General features: G+C 39.4%; 1 protein-coding gene across 1 annotated transcript in view; it reads left to right on the top strand.

Annotated features, from left to right (window-relative positions):
* lrp4 (low density lipoprotein receptor-related protein 4) overlaps window positions 1-20,433 on the top strand; it is a 475,714-nt gene that overhangs the window by 316,705 nt on the left and 138,576 nt on the right. The window contains exons 4-6 of the mRNA XM_061887739.1: window positions 6,445-6,558; window positions 6,639-6,755; window positions 15,219-15,347. Of these exons, the coding sequence (XP_061743723.1) occupies window positions 6,445-6,558; window positions 6,639-6,755; window positions 15,219-15,347 (360 nt within the window). The remainder of the gene's footprint in view (window positions 1-6,444; window positions 6,559-6,638; window positions 6,756-15,218; window positions 15,348-20,433) is intronic.

Here is a 20,433-nt window from a genome sequence, read left to right as displayed (position 1 = left end):
TTTTCTCCTATGTCCCACTCTCCCTTGTGGAGGGTGTCCGGTCCGATCCGGTGGCCATGTACTGCTTGCCTGTGTATCGGCTGGGGACATCTCTGCGCTGCTGATCCGCCTCCGCTTGGGATAGTTTCCTGCTGGCTCCGCTGTGAACGGGACTCTCGCTGCTGTGTTGGATCCGCTTTGGACTGGACTCTCGCGACTGTGTTGGATCCAATATGGATTGGACTTTCACAGTATCATGTTAGACCCGCTCGACATCCATTGCTTTCCTCCTCTCCAAGGTTCTCATAGTCATCATAGTCACCGATGTCCCACTGGGTGTGAGTTTTCCTTGCCCTTATGTGGGCCTACCAAGGATGTCGTAGTGGTTTGTGCAGCCCTTTGAGACACTACTGATTTAGGGCTATATAAGTAAACATTGATTGATTGATATATCAATGATGAAATATTAACATTGCAACACATGCCAATACATCCGATTTAGTTGACTAAATTGCAATTTTAAATTTCCCGGGAGTTTCCTGTTAAAAATGTCGCGGAATGATGACGCGTACGTGTGACGTCACGGACTGTCAGGAAATATTAGCGCTGCGCACACACACACAGCTAAAAGTCGTCTGCTTTAACCGCATAATTACACAGTATTTTGGACATCTGTGTTGCTGAATCTTTTGTAATTTGTCATTTAATAATGGAGACGTCAAAGAAGAATGCTGTTGGTGGAAAGCGGTGGATTGTAGCTGTCTTTAGCACCGAAATACAGCCGGTGTTTTTTTGTTTGATGTGAAAGCAGAGCATTCAAGCGAACATGTTTTCTCTACGTCAACCAGCATGTTTTTGGATGGGGAAATTGTGATATATATCTTACCGAAGACATCCGTGGATTATTCGTCGTTCTGCAGCAGCTTTGAGCTTGGCTCCTCGGCTTCTCTCTGAGACACAGTGTGTTCACCGCAGCCATCCGACCTTTACAATCTTTAAAATCTCACTAAAACACTATTAAAACAATAAGCAGATAAGGGATCTTCCAGAATTATCCTAGTAAATGTGTCTAATTACATCTGAAACGCTCACACGGCCGCCGCCCGGAGCCGTCGCTTTTTATTTTATTATTTTTATTTTTTTTCTAGTCCTTCGTTACCAATATCATCATCCACAAATCTTTCATCCTCGCTCAAATTAATGGGGAAATTGTCGTTTTCTCGGTCCGAATAGCTCTTACTGCTGGTAGCTCCCATTATAAACAATGTGAGGACGTGAGGAGCCCTCACCCTTGTGATGTCATCGTCTGCTACTTCCGGTAAAGGCAAGACTTTTTTATCAGCACCCAGAGTTGGGAACTTTATCGTGGATGTTCTCTACTAAATCTTTTCAGCAAAAATATGGCAATATGGCGAAATGATCAAGTATGACACACAGAATGGACCTGCTATCCCCGTTTAAATAAGAAAATCTCATTTCAGCCACTAGCGACCACACAGTCTGATAGTTTATATATCAATGATGAAATATTAACATTGCAACACATGCCAATACGGCCTTTTTAGTTGACTAAATTGCAATTTTAAATTTCCCGGGAGTTTCTTGTTGAAAACGTCGCGGAATGATGATGCGTACGCGTGACGTCACGGACTGTCAGGAAATATTAGCGCTGCACACACACACACAGCTAAAAGTCGTCTACTTTAACCGCATAATTACACAGTATTTTGGTCATCTGTGTTGTTGAATCTTTTGCAATATACAAAATTAGATAAACATTGTTTTCATGTATGAGATCCAGGGCTGCCAATTATGGCCATAGTAATAAATATAATTATTGTTATCAATATGAAATCATGATTACTGGTTAAGTAAAGCAGTGTGGGGGTGTGAGCTTAATATTATCATATAATTTGTAATGTCTAATAAAGAAAAAATATAAATTAACGTTATCCATATATTTATAGACAAATATTAGTTTTTTTTTATTCTTTAATAACTAGAGATGTCCGATAATGGCTTTTTTGCTGATATTCCGCTATTGTCTAACTCTTAATTACTGATTTCGATATCAACTGATACCGATATATATAGTCGTGGAATAAACACATTATTATGCTTAATTTTGTTGTGATGCCCCGCTGGATGCATGAAACAATTTAACAAGGTTTTCCTAAATAAATCAACTCAAGTTACGGAAAAAAAATGCCAACATGGCCCTGCCATATTTATTATTGAAGTCACAAAGTGCATTATTTTTTTTAACATGCCTCAAAACAGCAGCTTGGAATTTGGGACGTGCTCTCCCTGAGAGAGCATGAGGAGGTGGAGGCGGGGGGGTGTATATTGTAGCGTCCTGGAAAAGTTAGTGCTGCAAGGGTTTCGGTGCGTCCTTTTTTAATATTGTCCACACCTGTTTCCATCTAAACACAGCAGTGCGCTCCTTAACGCACTTCGGGAAGCGAGGGAAAATGACGTTAAACAAGGCCCTTGAATCCGTTTACTCTGCGGGGAAATCTCTGAAGCCAAGTCGATGTCGTTGGTCCGCCATGATTATCAAGCTACCGTAAAATCACGGGTCCTCAACTAGGGGATGTCTGATAATGGCTTCTTTGCCGATATTCCGATATCGTCCAACTCTTAATTACCGATACCGATATCAACCGATGCCAATAATAAATAAATAAATGGGTTGTACTTGTATAGCGCTTTTCTACCTTCAAGGTACTCAAAGCGCTTTGACACTACTTCCACATTTACCCATTCACACACACATTCACACACTGATGGAGGGAGCTGCCATGCAAGGCGCCAACCAGCACCCATCAGGAGCAAGGGTGAAGTGTCTTGCTCAGGACACAACGGACGTGACGAGGTTGGTACTAGGTGGTATTTGAACCAGGGACCCTCGGGTTGCACACGGCCACTATCCCACTGCGCCACGCCGTCCCTATATATACTATATATACTATATATATATATATATATATATATATATATATATATATATATATACATATATACATATATATACAATATATACAGTCGTGGGATCAACACATTATTATGCATAATTTTGTTGTGACACATTAAACAATGTAACAAGGTTTTTTTTGCAAAATAAATCAACTCAAGTTATGGAAAAAAACGCCAACATGGCACTGCCATATTTATTATTGAAGTCACAAAGTGTAATATTTCTTTTAACATGCCTCAAAATGCAGCTTGAAATTTGGGACATGCTCTCCCTGAGAGAGCATGAGGAGGTTGAGGTGGGCAGGGGAAGTTGTAGAGGGTAGTGGCGGGTGTATATTGTAGCGCCCTGGAAGAGTTTGTGCTGCAAGGGGTTCTGGGTATTTGTTCTGTTGTGTTACGGTATGGATGTTCTCCCGAAATGTGTGTTTGTCATTCTTGTTTGGTGTGGATACACAGTGTGGCGCATATTTGTAACAGTGTTTAATTTAGGTGTTTATACGGCCACCCTCAGTGTGACCTGTATGGCTGTTGACCAAGTATGCTCGCATCTGCTTGTGTGTGTGAAAAGCCGGTAACCATTGCAAATTATCATTATTCCGTTTAAAGGGGAACATTATCACAATTTCAAAAGGGTTAAAAACAATAAAAATCAGTTCCCAGTGGCTTGTTGTATTTTTTGAATTTTTTTTCAAAATTTTACCGGTCTCGGAATATACCTAAATAAAGCTTTAAAGTGCCTTGTTTTTGCTCTCTGCGAAGACACCGGCCATTTCCCTGTGACGTCACACAGTGCTGCCAATGTAAACAAACAATGGGAATACCACAGCAAGATATAGCGACATTAGCTCGGATTCAGACTCGGATTTCAGCGACTTAAGTGATTCAACAGATTACGCATGTATTGAAACAGATGGTTGGAGTATGAAAGTATTGAAGAAGAAACTGAAGCTATTGAGCGAATAGCTATTGACGCTATTCATAGCCATAGCATTGCCGAATAGCTGCGTTAGCATCGCCGGTAAAATGTGCGGACCAAACGATCAGGACTTTCACATCTTTTGACACTGGAGCAACTTAAATCCGTCGATTGGTAAGTGTTTTTTTCGCATTAAATGTGGGTGGAAGGAAACGTAATATAGTTGCAAATGCATCTGCAGCTTATCCATACATCTCTGTGCCATGTCTGCTTTAGCACCGCCGGTAAATAGCATGTTAGCATCGATTAGCGTAGCATGTTAGCATCGATTAGCTGGCAGTCAACATCAACAAAACTCACCTTTGTGATCTCGTTGACTTTATAGTTGCAAATGCATCTGCAGGTTATCCATGCATCTCTGTGCCATGTCTGCTTTAGCACCGCCGGTATATAGCATGTTAGCATCGATTAGCTGGCAGTCACGCCGCCACCAAATATGTCTGATTAGCACTTTAGTCAATAACATCAACAAAACTCACCTTTGTGATTTAGTTGACTTTATCGTTGCAAATGCATCTGCAGGTTATCCATACATCTCTGTGCCATGTCTGCCTTTGCATCGCCGGTAAAATGTGGAGACACTCTGGCACATTCAATGGGGGTCTGGCGGCAGACACTTTGGCATCTTCGGGCCAGTGGTGCAACTTGAATCCCTCCCTGTTAGTGTCGTTACACCCTCCGACAACACACCGACGAGGCGTGATGTCTCCAAGGTTCCAAAAAATAGTCGAAAAAACTTTCTGCACCATCAAGGTATATATTGACGCTTACATAGGTCTGGTGATAATGTTCCCCTTTAAAACCAAACGCTGCCATGTTTCGGAAGCCGAGTTGCGCGTGACGCCACGCTCGGTTGCACTCAGCACGTGGCAACCGCTTTGAAATGCGGTAAGGGGCAATGGCTATCACTCCAGCAGCACTGACAGCTGATTACCAATACCAAACTATCTCCAGCTTAGGGCTGGACGATATATCGAATATACTCGATATATCACGGGTTTGTCTCAGTGCGAAAATGACTATATCGTGAGTATTCGAGTATATGTTCTCACACAGTTGCTTTTAGCTGCGGGCATTACACTACAGGCGTTTCTCCCTCTTCCTTGTCTCTTCTTCTCACAGAGACGTAAAACAAGCGCACCTTACGACATACGTCACATAGTGTCATGCGAAATGGATAACGTTAACTGTGATGCTAGTGGAGAGGTGCGAGTGGTAGTACGAGTGAAATAAGGTGCGAATCTGGTAACAAATGAAGGAATAATTAATTCCCGTGAAACATCAACAAAACTCACCTTTGTGATTTCGTTGACTTTATAGTTGCAAATGCATCTGCAGGTTATCCATACATCTCTGTGCCAAGTCTGCTTTAGCACCCCCGGTATAGAGCATGTTAGCATCGATTAGTGTAGCATGTTAGCATCGATTAGCTGGCAGTCACGCCGCGACCAAATATGTCTGATTAGCACATAAGTCAACATCAACAAAACTCACTTTTGTGATTTAGTTGACTTTATCGTTGCAAATGCATCTACAGGTTATCCATACATCTCTGTGCCATGTCTGCTTTAGCACCGCCGGTAAATAGCATGTTAGCATCGATTAGCGTAGCATGTTAGCATCGATTAGCTGGCAATCAACATCAACAAAACTCACCTTTGTGATTTCGTTGACTTTATAGTTGCAAATACATCTGCAGGTTATCCATACATCTCTGTGCCACGTCTGCTTTAGCACCCCCGGTATAGAGCATGTTAGCATCGATTAGTGTAGCATGTTAGCATCGATTAGCTGGCAGTCACGCCGCGACCAAATATGTCTGATTAGCACATAAGTCAACATCAACAAAACTCACTTTTGTGATTTAGTTGACTTTATCGTTGCAAATGCATCTACAGGTTATCCATACATCTCTGTGCCATGACTGCTTTAGCACCGCCGGTAAATAGCATGTTAGCATCGATTAGCGTAGCATGTTAGCATCGATTAGCTGGCAATCAACATCAACAAAACTCACCTTTGTGATTTCGTTTACTTTAAAGTTGCAAATGCATCTGCAGGTTATCCATACATCTCTGTGCCACGTCTGCTTTAGCACCCTCGGTATATAGCATGTTAGCATCGATTAGTGTAGCATTTTAGCATCGATTAGCTGGCAGTCACGCCGCGACCAAATATGTCTGATTAGCACATAAGTCAACAACATCAACAAAACTCACCTTTGTGATTTAGTTGACTTTATCGTTGTAAATGCATCTGCAGGTTATCCATACATCTCTGTGCCATGTCTGGCATCGCCGGTAAAATGTGGAGACATTCCAGCACATTCAATGGGGGTCTGGCGGCAGACACTTTCGCATCTTCGGGCCAGTGGTGCAACTTGAATCCCGCGAGGGTTGTTAAATTCCAGCCCTGTATCACTTCTTGTGTATCATGAGTCACGGATGCTTCAGTATTGTTTGACCCCTGGAGTACAAAACGGGATGAATCACGTCTACTGTTTGTCTCCTCAGCTCCCAGGGAGTGCGAGGAAGATGAGTTCCAGTGCCAAAACGGCTACTGTATCCGGAGCCTGTGGCACTGTGACGGAGACAACGACTGCGGCGACAACAGCGATGAGCAGTGCGGTGAGTACAAACTCGCACAGGGTTCACATAGCCCTCGGCCTTTTTTTTTTTTTTTTTACCATGGATTTGGTTTCTCCCAGACATGCGGAAATGTTCCGACAAGGAGTTCCGCTGTACGGACGGCAGCTGCATCGCCGAGCATTGGTACTGTGACGGCGACACGGACTGTAAAGACGGCTCCGATGAGGAAAACTGCCGTGAGTAATGAAAAGTTCAAATTACTTAGACCAGGGGTCAGCAACCTTTCTGAAACCAAGAGCTACTTCTTGGGTACTGATTAATGTGAAGGGCTACCAGTTAGATACACACTTAAATAAATTGCCAGAAATAGCCAATTTGCTCAATTTACCTTTAATAAATAAATCTATATATATATATATATATATTTAAAAAAAAAGGTATTTCTGTCTGTCATTCTGTCATACATTTTTTTTCCTTCTACGGAAGGTTTTTGTAGAGAATAAATGATGAAAAAAACACTTATTTTAACGGTTTAAAAGAGGAGACAACACGAAAAAAATGAAAATTAAATTTTGAAACAGTTCATCTTCAGTTTTGACTCTTTAAAATTCAAAATCAAGAGAAAAACTAGCTAATTCGAATCTTTTTGAAAAAATAAAAAATAATAATTTTTGGGACATCATTAGTCATTTTTCCTGATTAAGATTAATTTTAGAATTTTGATGACATGTTATAAGTAAGTTAAAATCCAATCTGCACTTTGTTAGAATATACAAGAAATTGGACCAAGCTATATTTCTAACAAAGACAAATCATTATTTCTTCTAGATTTTCCAGAACAAAAATTTTAAGAGAAATTCAAAAGACTTTGAAATAAGATTTAAATTTGATTCTACAGATTTGCTCGATTTACATTTAATAAATAAATCTATATATATTTAAAAAAAATGGGTATTTCTGTCTGTCATTCCGTCGTACATTTTTTTACTTTTACGGAAGGTTTTTTGTAGAGAATAAATTATGAAAAAAACACTTAATTGAACGGTTTAAAAGAGGAGAAAACAGGAAAAAAAATTAAAATTAAATTTTGAAACATATTTCATCTTCAATTTTGACTCTTTAAAATTCAAAATGAAGAGAAAAACTAGCTAATTTGAATCTTTTTGAAAAAAATAAAAAATAATAATTTTTGGAACATCATTAGTCATTTTTCCTGATTAAGATTAATTTTATAATTTTGATGACATGTTTTAAGTAGGTTAAAATCCAATCTGCACTTTGTTAGAATATATAACAAATTGGACCAAGCTATATTTCTAAAAAAGACAAATCATTTTTTCTTCTAGATTTTCCAGAACAAAAACTTTAAAAGAAATTCAAAAGACTTTGAAATAAGATTTAAATTTGATTCTACAGATTTGCTTGATTTACATTTAATAAATAAATCTATATATATATAAAAAAATGGGTATTTCTGTCCGTCATTCCGTCGTACATTTTTTTACTTTTACGGAAGGTTTTTTGTAGAGAATAAATGATGAAAAAAACACTTAATTGAACGGTTTAAAAGAGGAGAAAACAGGGAAAAAAAATGAAAATTAAATTTTGAAACATAGTTTATCTTCAATTTCGACTCTTTAAAATTCAAAATTCAACCGAAAAAAAGAAGAGAAAAACGAGCTAATTTGAATCTTTTTGAAAAAAAAAAAAATAATAATTTATGGGACATCATTAGTTATTTTTTCCTGATTGTGATTAATTTTAGAATTTTGATGACATGTTTTAAAAAGGTTAAAATCAAATCTGCACTTTGTTAGAATATATAACAAATTGGACCAAGCTATATTTCTAACAAAGACAAATCATTATTTCTTCTAGATTTTCCAGAACAAAAATTTTAAAAGAAATTCAAAAGACTTTGAAATAAGATTTAAATTTGATTCTACAGATTTGCTTGATTTACATTTAATAAATAAATCTATATATATAAAAAAATGGGTATTTCTGACTGTCATTCCGTCGTACTTTTTTTTTACTTGTACGGGAGGTTTTTTGTAGAGAATAAATGATGAGAAAAACACTTAATTGAACGGTTTAAAAGAGGAGAAAACAGGGAAAAAAATGAAAATTAAATTTTGAAACATAGTTTATCTTCAATTTCGACTCTTTAAAATTCAAAATTCAACCGAAAAAAAGAAGACAAAAACTAGCTAATTTAAATCTTTTTGAAAAAATTAAAAAGATAATTTATGGGACATCATTAGTAATTTTTCCTGATTAAGATTAATTTTTAAATTTTGATGACCTGTTTTAAATTGATTAAAATCCAATCTGCACTTTGTTAGAATATATAACAAATTGGACCAAGCTATATTTCTAACTAAGACAAGTCATTATTTCTTTTAGATTTTCCAGAACAAAAATTTTAAAAGAAATTCAAAAGACTTTGAAATAAAGATTTAAATTTCATTCTACAGATTTTCGAAATTTGCCCGAATAATTATTTTGAATTTTAATCATAAGTTTGAAGAAATATTTCACAAATATTCTTCGTCGAAAAAACAGAAGCTAAAATGAAGAATTAAATAGAAATGTATTTATTATTCTTTACAATAAAAAAATTAATTTACTTGAACATTGATTGAAATTGTCAGGAAAAAAGAGGAAAGAATTTAAAAGGTAAAAAGGTATATGTGTTTAAAAATCTTAAAATAATTTTTAAGGTTGTATTTTTTTTCTCTAAAATTGTCTTTCTGAAAGTTATAAGAAGCAAAGTAGAAAATTAACTGAATTTATTTAAACAAGTGAAGACCAAGTCTTTAAAATATTTTCTTGGATTTTAAAATTTTCTTGGAATTTTGTCTCTCTTAGAATTAAATATGTCGAGCAAAGCGAGACCAGCTTGCGAGTAAATAAATACAATTTAAAAAATAGAGTCAGCTCACTGGTAAGTGCTGCTATTTGAGCTATTTTTAGAACAGGCCAGCGGGCGACTCATCTGGTCCTTACGGGCTACCTGGTGCCCGCGGGCACCGCGTTGGTGACCCCTGACTTAGACCAACAAAAAAAAGAAAATGTGTGCAAACACAAAATCAAGATTGTCCCTCAAGGTTGAGACACTGATACTAAGTGGAGACAATACAGTAAATAGATACGCGAAAATGTTGATGGGTTTTGCTATCTGTGCCCCAGACATCTGGCCTGGGGCGGTCGCCGAAGCCGCCGTGCATTGGAAATGGTGCCGGGTGTCTGAATCCGGGAGTTGTAGGTGTAAATGTCCAAAATGAGTGACAATGCTGGCCTAAAATTTTAGCATGCTTACATAAAATTGCTAACATTTAGAATTTCTTTTAGCGACAACATGCTAACAGCTAGCATGTCTCGCATTTCCAGTAACATGGCTTTAAGGTTTATGGCTATGGAAATAGAGATAAAAGTGTAAAATTAGATGAAAAAGTTAGCATGCTAACGTTAGCACACTGACAGTTAACAGCTGTCACATACCAAGTCATATGACTGTCGGGTAAACGGTTGCAAAATGAGCTAAAAAAGCCCTTACTTTAATGGTAGCATGTTAATGTTAACATGCTACCATTAAAGTGAGGACTTTTTTAGTTCATTTTGATTGATTGATTGAAACTTTTATTAGTAGATTGCACAGTACGGTACATATTCTGTACAATTGACCACTAAATGGTAACACCCCAATAAGTTTTTCAACTTGTTTAAGTCGGGATCCACGTTAATCAATTCATGGTAAGCTAGCAGTTAGCTTGTTCCACATACCAAGTTATATGACCAAAATAATCTTTAGAGCTAGCCTAAAATGTTAGCATGCTTACATAAAATTGCTAACATTTAGAATTTATTTTAGCGACAACATGCTAACAGCTAGCATGTCTCACATTTTAAGTAACACGGCTTTAAGGTTTATGGCTACGGAAATAGAGATAAAAGTGTGAAATTAGATGAAAAAGTTACCATGCTAACGTTAGCACACTGACAGTTAACAGCTGTCACATACCAAGTCATATGACTGTCGCGTAAACGGTTGCAAAATGAGCTAAAAAAGCCCTCACTTTAATGGTAGCATGTTAACGTTAAAATGCTATTTATTGAGTGATTGAAACTTTTATTAGTAGATTGCACAGTACAGTACATATTCCGTACAATTGACCACTAAATGGTAACACCCCAATAAGTTTTTCAACTTGTTTAAGTCGGGGTCCACGTTAATCAATTCACGGTAAGCTAGCAGTTAGCTTGTTCCACATACCAAGTTATATGACCAAAATAATCTTTAGAGCTAGCCTAAAATGTTAGCATGCTTACATAAAATTGCGAACATTTAGAATTTCTTTTAGCGACAACATGCTAACAGCTAGCATGTCTCACATTTTAAGTATCACGGCTTTAAGGTTTATGGCTACGGAAATAGAGATAAAAGTGTAAAATTAGATGAAAAAGTTAGCATGCTAACGTTAGCACACTGACAGTTAACAGCTGTCACATACCAAGTCATATGACTGTCGCGTAAACGGTTGCAAAATGAGCTAAAAAAGCCCTTACTTTAATGGTAGCATGTTAACGTTAACATGCTATTGATTGATTGAAACTTTTTTTTTGTAGATTGCACAGTTCAGTACATATTCCGTACAATTGACCATTAAACGATAACACCCGAATAAGTTTTTCAACTTGTTTAAGTTCACGTTAATCAATTCATGGTAAGCTAGCAGTTAGCTTGTTCTGCATACCAAGTTATTTGACCAAAATAAGCTTCAGCGCTAGCCTAAAATGTTAGCATGCTTACATAAAATTGCTAACATTTAGCATTTGTTTTAGCGACGGCATACTAACAGCTAGCATGTGTCACATTTCAAGTAAGGTGTATGGCTGCGGAAATAGAGAAAATATGCTAATGTTAGCACACTAACACTTAACAGCTGTCACATACCAGGTCATATGACAGTCGGGTAAACGGTTGCAAAATTAGCTAAAAAAGCTAGCACTTTAGTGTTACCATGCTAACGGTTAGCATGTGTCACATACCAAGTCATATGACTGTAATTAGAGGAAAAAAAATGTGAAGTTAACTAAATAAAAAGTTAGCACTTTATTGCAATGCCAACATTAAAGCATTGCAAGAGCCTATTTGCTGCTATGCAGCATGTAAATGGGCGCTGGCATAGCAGCAGGCCCATAATAAACGGCGTGACCGCAATGCACGTAAATGCATCACAGTGTATCATAGCAACAAAATGCAAATGTGGCCTCGAGTAACCATGGCTAACATCTGGGATGGTGTCAGGGTAATCTGATTGGTTGTGTAATTGATGCATCCTTGCTGTTTTGCAAAAGATTGACCCACTTAAAGGCCTACTGAAAGCCACTACTACCGACCACGCAGTCTGATAGTTTATATATCAATGATGAAATATTAACATTGCAACACATGCCAATACGAAATTCCACAGTATTCTGGACATCAGTGTTGCTGAATCTATTGCAATTTGTTCAATGGACAATGGAGACGTCAAAGAAGAAAGCTGTTGGTGGGAAGCGGTGTATTGCGGCCGGCTTTAGCAACACAAACACAGATGGTGTTTCATTGTTTACATTCCCGAAAGATGACGGTGAAGCTTTACTATGGAACAGAGCGGTCAAGCGAACACGGTTGGATTGGACCACACACACAAAGTACAGTGTAGTATGCAGCGATCATTTCGAAAGATCCGGTTTCGAAGCGGGTCCCTTGCGAAGGGCAGATATGGGTATCGCCACCACCCGTCGACTGGTGCTGAATAAAGGTGCGGGGCCGACCTTCAGGTTGTACAGGTACGATCAATCAATCAATCAATGTTTACTTATATAGCCCTAAATCACTAGTGTCTCAAAGGGCTGCACAAACCACAACGGGGCGGTAGATAACAGCCAGTTGTAGAGGCAGCGGTGTGACAGCCCTCATAGTAAGCACCTCAAACGATTTATATTTATTATTTATGTTAGGACTAAGGTTAAAGTTTTCGTTGTATATTAGTGCGACCCCCCCCCACCCCTTTTAAGGGGACGGGCAATATGCGCATGTGAAGAAAGGTGTGCGGCCGACCTTCAGGTTGTACAGGTACGACCATATAATCTCACTAAAACACTAGTAACACAATAAGCAGATAAAGGATTTTCCAGAATTATCCTAGTAAATGTGTCTAATAACATCTGAATCGCTCCCACTGTATAGTCTTTTATTTTTTTCCTCTCTCTAGTCCATGGGCTAAATCTGGCCCGCCGTGTAATTTAATTTGGCCCTTGAGGCAATATCAATTTAGCATTAGAGCTGGCCCGCCGGTGTTATACAGCGTCGGTGCCGCTGTAACACCGCATTCACCGCTAATACTCATACTTGCCAACCCTCCTATTTTTCCCGGTAGACTCCCGAAGTTCAGTGCCCCTCCCGAAAATCTCCTGGGGCAACCATTCTCCCGAATTTCTACTGATTTCCACCTGGACAACTATATTTAAGGCACTGCCTTTAGCGTTCTCTACAATCTGTCGTCACGTCCGCTTTTCCTCCATACTAACAGCGTGTCACATAATATTTGGGGCTTTTACACACACACACACGCACAAGTGAATGCAAGGCATACTTGGTCAACAGCCATACAGGTCACACTGAGGGTGGCCGTATAAACAACTTTAGCCCTGTTACACATTTGCGCCACACTGTAAACCCACACCAAACAAGAATGACAAACACATTTCGGGTGAACATCCGCATTGTAACACAACAGAACAAATACCCAGAACCCCTTGCAGCACTAACTCTTCCGGGAAACTTCCAGCAAACTGACCAATAATTAACGTTTTATTCATGCATTTTCTCTTGCTACTTCAAGGCTTGAATGTTTGGTTCATTCATTATTATTTTATTTTCAAATTTATTATTAGCCTGTGGAAAAAAAATTATATTTACCTCAGAAGATTGCAAATAGAAAAAAAGGCATACATTTTTTATTTAAATTTTATTTGATATGCCATTGATATTTTTTTAATTATTATTATTATTTGAAACTGGATATTGCATGTCACTAAAGTTATATAAGACTTGCTTGTTCAATATTTAATGCAAAACTTTTTGGGGTCCCTATTAAAAGGTTAATTTGTTCAACCTTGGCTTTTTTCCGTTTAAAATTTTGGCCCACTCTGTATTTGAGTTTGACACCCCTGCTCTAGTCCTTCACTCTCACTTTCCTCATCCACGAATCTTTCATCCTCGCTCAAATTAATGGGGAAATTGTCGCTTTTTCGGTCCGAATCGCTCTCGCTGCCGGTGGCCATGATTGTAAACAATGTTCAGATGTGAGGAGCTCCACAACCCGTGACATCACGCGCACATCGTCCGCTACTTCCGGTACAGGCAAGGCTTTTTTTATTAGCCACCAAAAGTTGCGAACTTTATCACCGATGTTCTCTACTAAATCTTTTCAGGAAAAATATGGCAATATCGCGAAATGATCAAGTATGACACATAGAATGGACCCTTTTGTCAGGCTTGGGCTGTGGATGTTTGTGCTTCCTCGATGCAAGGATGATGTGGGAGGAGTCAGACATGAATTCAGGTACACAATTTATTAAATAAACAAACACTATAATCAAAAATAATCAAAATAAGGGCGCTCACAAGGAGGTATACAACTTGGCTACAAAATATAAACAGGAAACAAAAACACTTGCTGGATTGGCATGAATGAACTATGAACATACAAAACAAAATAGCACTGCGGCATAAATACATAAATTTGGCATGAAACTGTGGGCGAGGACGTGAAGGTTGGAACAGCATGGGTAGGGTGCGTGCGTGCGTGTGTGAGGATCCCAGGACGAAGACAAGAAAAAGAGTGACTTAAATAGCTGTGATGATTAGTGAAAACAGGTGAGGCTGAGAACAGGGACGTGACAGGTGAAAACTAAGGAGGTTGGCATGGAAACCAACAAAACCAGGAAGTGCAAAACGTGACTTGATTGTCCAAAATCGAAAACATAACATGACAAAACAAAACATGATCCATAGGTGTGACACCTTTTTAAATAAGAAAATCTCATTTCAGTAGGCCTTTAATTCCATCTTTTTTTTTTTTTTCGTTTTATGTAATAAATTAAAGACTGGCGCCTCAGTTATGTGGGGTGGAGCGTGTCGGGATGGGCGAATACGAATAAGACAAAGGTACGAAATTTCAAGTGTGTAAAACTAAATTAAAAAACGGTAGAATTGGATCCATAATATGCAATTCGACTTTAATCATTGTGAATTGTGAATTATATTTTATATAGCGCTTTTCTCTAGTGACTCAAAGCGCTTTACATAGTGAAACCCAATATCTAAGTTACATTTAAACCGGTGTGGGTGGCACTGGGAGCAGGTGGGTAAAGTGTCTTGCCCAAGGACACAACGGCAGTGACTAGGATGGCGGAAGCGGGAATTGAACCTGCAACCCTCAAGTTGCTGGCACGGCCACTCTACCAGCCGAGCTATACCGCCCCATTATTTCTTCCTTCGTTGAAAGAACTTCAAAGTACTTTAGAGAGTAAACTGCTGGGACATTTTTTCTTTGCAGTCATCTGTTAACTGTGTGTGTGTGTGTGTGTGTGTGTGTGTGTGTGTGTGTGTGTGTGTGTGTGTGTGTGTGTGTGTGTGTGTGCAGCCTCAGATGTGATGGCGGCCACCTGCAGCGTGGAGGAGTTCCAGTGTGCATATGGCCGCTGCATCCTGGACATCTATCACTGTGACGGGGACGACGACTGCGGCGACTGGTCGGACGAGTCAGACTGCTGTAAGACACTTTGCACGTTTCTTTGCCGTCTTCTTCCTCGGCGTTGGCACCGTCGGCTGACTGAGTGTTTTTTTTATTTTTTTATTTTTTAAAATTAAATCAACATAAAAATACTAGGGCTGGGCAACGATTAAAAATGTTAATCAAAGTTAATCGCACTATTTGTCCGATTAATCGCGATTAACTGCATTTTATACGCAAAGTCCTGTGGGGAGTGCTCAGAGAGTATGGTATGCTCAGTGAGGGTTGGATTCCGCCAAGGCTGTCCTTTGTCACCGATTCTGTTCATAGCTTTTATGGACAGAATTTCTAGGCGCAGTCAAGGAGTTGAGGGGTTCCGGTTTGGTGACCGCAGGATTAGGTCTCTGCTTTTTGCAGATGATGTGGTCCTGATGGCTTCATCTGACCGGGATCTTCAGCTCTCACTGGATCGGTTCGCAGCCGAGTGTGAAGCGACCGGAATGAGAATCAGCACCTCCAAGTCCGAGTCCATGGTTCTCGCACGGAAAAGGGTGGAATGCCATCTCCGGGTTGGGGAGGAGACCCTGCCCCAAGTGGAGGAGTTCAAGTACCTAGGAGTCTTGTTCACGAGTGGGGGAAGAGTGGATCGTGAGATCGACAGGCGGATCGGTGCGGCGTCTTCAGTAATGCGGACGTTGTACCGATCCGTTGCGGTGAAGAAGGAGCTGAGCCGGAAGGCAAAGCTCTCAATTTACCGGTCGATCTACGTTCCCATCCTCACCTATGGTCATGAGCTTTGGGTCATGACCGAAAGGATAAGATCACGGGTACAAGCGGCCCAAATGAGTTGGGGTCTCTCCCTTAGAGATAGGGTGAGAAGCTCTGCCATCCGGAGGGAACTCAAAGTAAAGCCGCTGCTCCTCCACATCGAGAGGAGCCAGATGAGGTGGTTCGACATCTGGTCAGGATGCCACCCGAACGCCTCCCTAGGGAGGTGTTTAGGGCACGTCCAACCGGTAGGAGGCCACGGGGAAGACCCAGGACACGTTGGGAAGACTATGTCTCCCGGCTGGCCTGGGAACGCCTCGGGATCCCCCGGGAAGAGCTAGACGAAGTGGCTGGGGAGAGGGAAGTCTGGGTTTCCCTGCTTAGGCTGTTCCCCCCGCGACCCGACCCCGGATAAGCGGAAGAAGATGGATGGATGGATGGATATACGCAAAGCCCAATAATGAATTCAAAAGTAGTGTGTAGTGCTCCTTTATTGGAATATTCTCCCACATGAACAAAAGCGCCAAAACATTTGTTGTGCAAACACAATTTAAATCAGTCCTTGTTAAACAGTAGCAGTTAAATAGCATATTTTATGAAAAATCAACTCCAAAAATGTAAATACAAACATTTAAGCTTATTGCCACTGCCAGGGTATTTCAGTTATCCTATTTGTTATGGAAAATAAATATAATCTACATACAAATCTCTGAGCCACAATCATAACATCTGAACAGGCAATTTCTGAGGTAACAGCAGAAACATTTTTTTTATCAGGGATCTTATGTTTAAAAAACATATATTATAGGTAGTGGGCTGTTTTAGGAAATTTTTGATCAAATTATCCGTAGTAGCAATATTAATAATGTTGTGTTTATTCTGCATAGTGCACTTAAAATAATGATGACCATATCTAGGAATTGATATGATGGGAATTTTTCCGATTGTTTGCTTGGTGCTTTGATAAACTGAACGCATCATATACATGGTACTATATTGTGATGTTATGAGCCAGGAGAAAAAAGAACTGCCCTACCCAGCATGCAACAGGAGTGACGAGCATGCGCGGTAGCCCGGTATAGGTTGTGTCGCCATGACGACATCTTGTATGTTGTGATATGCACGCTCTGAAAGTAAACGTTAAGAACTCAGCCAACACTCCTGGTCTGCATTATTGATAAATAGACAGACAACACATATACTCCGCTGCTTCACAGGCCGCTGGATGTAGCCGGCAAAGTATTCCCATGCTAGCTAGCCGGTCTAGCAAGCACGCCTCATTCAGTCCAAAACGGCCCGATCTATCCACATTCAGAATTGTCTGGCGGTCGTAAGTGATCCCGGAGTGACCACGCTGTAAGCCAGCCATGAAATTTGCAGAATTGTCCGGTATTTTTGCCAAATGTTCCATCTTTACCAAGAGCCCCTCCACGCCGAAGCTTATCCGGGCGACGCCATCTTGTTAAGAAAAGGCGTTAACAAAATAAAAGCATGTAAACAACATACGCAAATGTGCGATAAAATAATTGTCGGCGTTAATAGATTGATGAGTTAACTCGTAATTAACGCACTAATTTGCCCACCCCTAAAAAATACCCACTCACACAAAAAAGGGTTGTTTCTTTCTGCTACCAAAATTCTGGTTCCCACAACATATATAACACAGTCTGCAAGGGACACAGTCCCTGAAACACACATGATTGTGTGTGTCGCCGGTCCACTAACACTATCATTAATTACTATTTTTAATATGATTGTTTTATATGATTTTACTTTCTTTTTTATCCAAGAAAATGTCATTTTTTCCCTTTTTTTTAATCTCATTCCATTTGTATTATGTTGGAAAAACATGACATTGATTATGTTGCGGGTCGTTTTGACCCGTACTGTGTAAATGCACTCAAAACAGTCAAGAAAACAGGTTAAACCAATAACTATTCTTAATATAATTGTTTTATATGATTTTACTTTCTTTTTTTATCCAAGAAAATGTTATTTTTTTCCCTTTTTTTTAATTTCATTCCATTTGTATTATGTTGGAAAAACATGACATTGATTATGTTGCGGGTCGTTTTGACCCGTACTGTGTAAATGCACTCAAAACAGTCAAGAAAACAGGTTAAACCAATAACTATTTTATTTTAGGTTATATAAACATTTAGAAAAGTGACATACAATACATTTTTTATTCCAATTTTGTTATATTAAGGGTCAATTTGACCCATTTCAGTTTTTGTGTTGATCAAAGTACTAGTTATCCTTACTTTTTCTTGCTGAAATCTGGTGACTTTTCCTCATTTAGGGTCATGAACTGGTGTGTAAATCTGGACACTTTGTTGTGTAGTGGAATGTTTGTGCAGAGTTTGTATAAAAAGATGATGTTGCGAGTCATTTTGACCCAGGCGCTTTAATGTGGGTAAATAGCTGTTCAGATCCAAAAATAAACATGTCTCCTTGATGTACATTTTACTTTCTATGTACAATTTTTTGTATTTTGATTGTCTCTGAGACCCAGAGCCAGGTGTGTGAAGAGAGGGAACTTTCTCACACTTGTCCTTGTCTCCTCATATGTCATCTTTCTGGAGCTCATTTTTGGTGAGTTTGTCAAAGAGATGACATGAGAACAGTGACAAGGACAAGTTTTAGAAAGTTCCCTCTCTTCACACACCTGGCTCTGGGTCTCAGAGGCAATCAAAATACAAACAATTGTACATCAAAGTAAAAACTACATCAAAGAGACTTTTTTATTTTGGCTATTTACCCACATTAAAGTGTCTGGGTAAAAATGACCCGCAACATCATCTTTGTATACAAACTCTGCAAGACATTCCACTACTCAACAAAGTGTCCAGATTTTACACACCAGTTCATGACCCTAGATGAGGAAAAGTCACCAGATTTCAACAAGAAAAAGAAAGGATAACCAGTACTTTGATAAACACAGAAACTGAAATGGGTCAAATTGACCCTCAACATGATAGAAGGGTAAAAAAAAAAAAAAAAAAAAAACTTATCTTCATCAGACCAGGTTGTTAATGAAATTAGACTTGTCTAAAAGGTTTTTAAAACCAGGTCCAGTCCAGACAATGTCCAAGTCGTGCTCAGCAACACACACCCTCATCCATGTACAACAACAAAAATGAGGGAAACAACAGATTCCATATAAGTTATAAATAAAATTACATTTTCATAAAAAGCACTTGTGTATAGTTCATATTATGTCCAAGTCAGACTCAACACACACCTTCATTTTGTACACTCAAAAATAGGGAACACAACAACATATAGTGTTTTGTATACTGTACAGAATTGCTTATTTTTAGTGGATAGTAGTCTGTTTATTTCAATTGTTTGATATTTGTTCCCACTACCGCACCTTAAGTTGGAGTCTTTAATCTCCATCCATCCATCCATCATCTTCCGCTTATCCGAGGTCGGGTCGCGGGGGCAACAGCCTAAGCAGGGAAGCCCAGACTTCCCTCTCCCCAGCCACTTCGTCTAGCTCTTCCCGGGGGATCCCGAGGCGTTCCCAGGCCAGCCGGGAGACATAGTCTTCCCAACGTGTCCTGGGTCTTCCCCGTGGCCTCCTACCGGTTGGACGTGCCCTAAACACCTCCCTAGGGAGGCGTTCGGGTGGCATCCTGACCAGATGCCCGAACCACCTCATCTGGCTCCTCTCGATGTGGAGGAGCAGCGGCTTTACTTTGAGTTCCTCCCGGATGGCAGAGCTTCTCATCCTATCTCTAAGGGAGAGACCCGCCACACGGCGGAGGAAACTCATTTCGGCCGCTTGTACCCGTGATCTTATCCTTTCGGTCATGACCCAAAGCTCATGACCATAGGTGAGGATGGGAACGTAGATCGACCGGTAAATTGAGAGCTTTGCCTTCCGGCTCAGCTCCTTCTTCACCACAACGGATCGGTACAACGTCCGCATTACTGAAGACGCCGCACCGATCCGCCTGTCGATCTCACGATCTCACGATCTTTAATCTCGTTATATGCAAATATAATGACAATAAAGTTCATTCTATTCTTCTATTCTATTCTAACAGATAGCATATATGTTGCTGTTGTTGCATATCTATAAACATTATTACATTTTCATAATAAGCCTTTAAGGATTTCCCATCTTTTTTGGCATCATTATCGTTATCAATCATGTATCTTTCTAAAGTTAAAAAATACTGAATAAATGTTTTAAAGAAAGTGATACTAAGTGAATATCTATTTTTGGCCTTAAAAATAAAACTTTTACCAAGTACTATAATTAAATTGACATTCAATCAATCAATGTTTACTTATATAGCCCTAAATCACTAGTGTCTCAAAGGGCTGCACAAACCACTATGACATC

This window comes from Nerophis ophidion, linkage group LG25 (assembly GCF_033978795.1).
Source record: "Nerophis ophidion isolate RoL-2023_Sa linkage group LG25, RoL_Noph_v1.0, whole genome shotgun sequence".
NCBI classification, from domain to species: Eukaryota; Metazoa; Chordata; class Actinopteri; order Syngnathiformes; family Syngnathidae; genus Nerophis; species Nerophis ophidion.
This window is presented reverse-complemented; position numbering and strand designations above follow the sequence as displayed.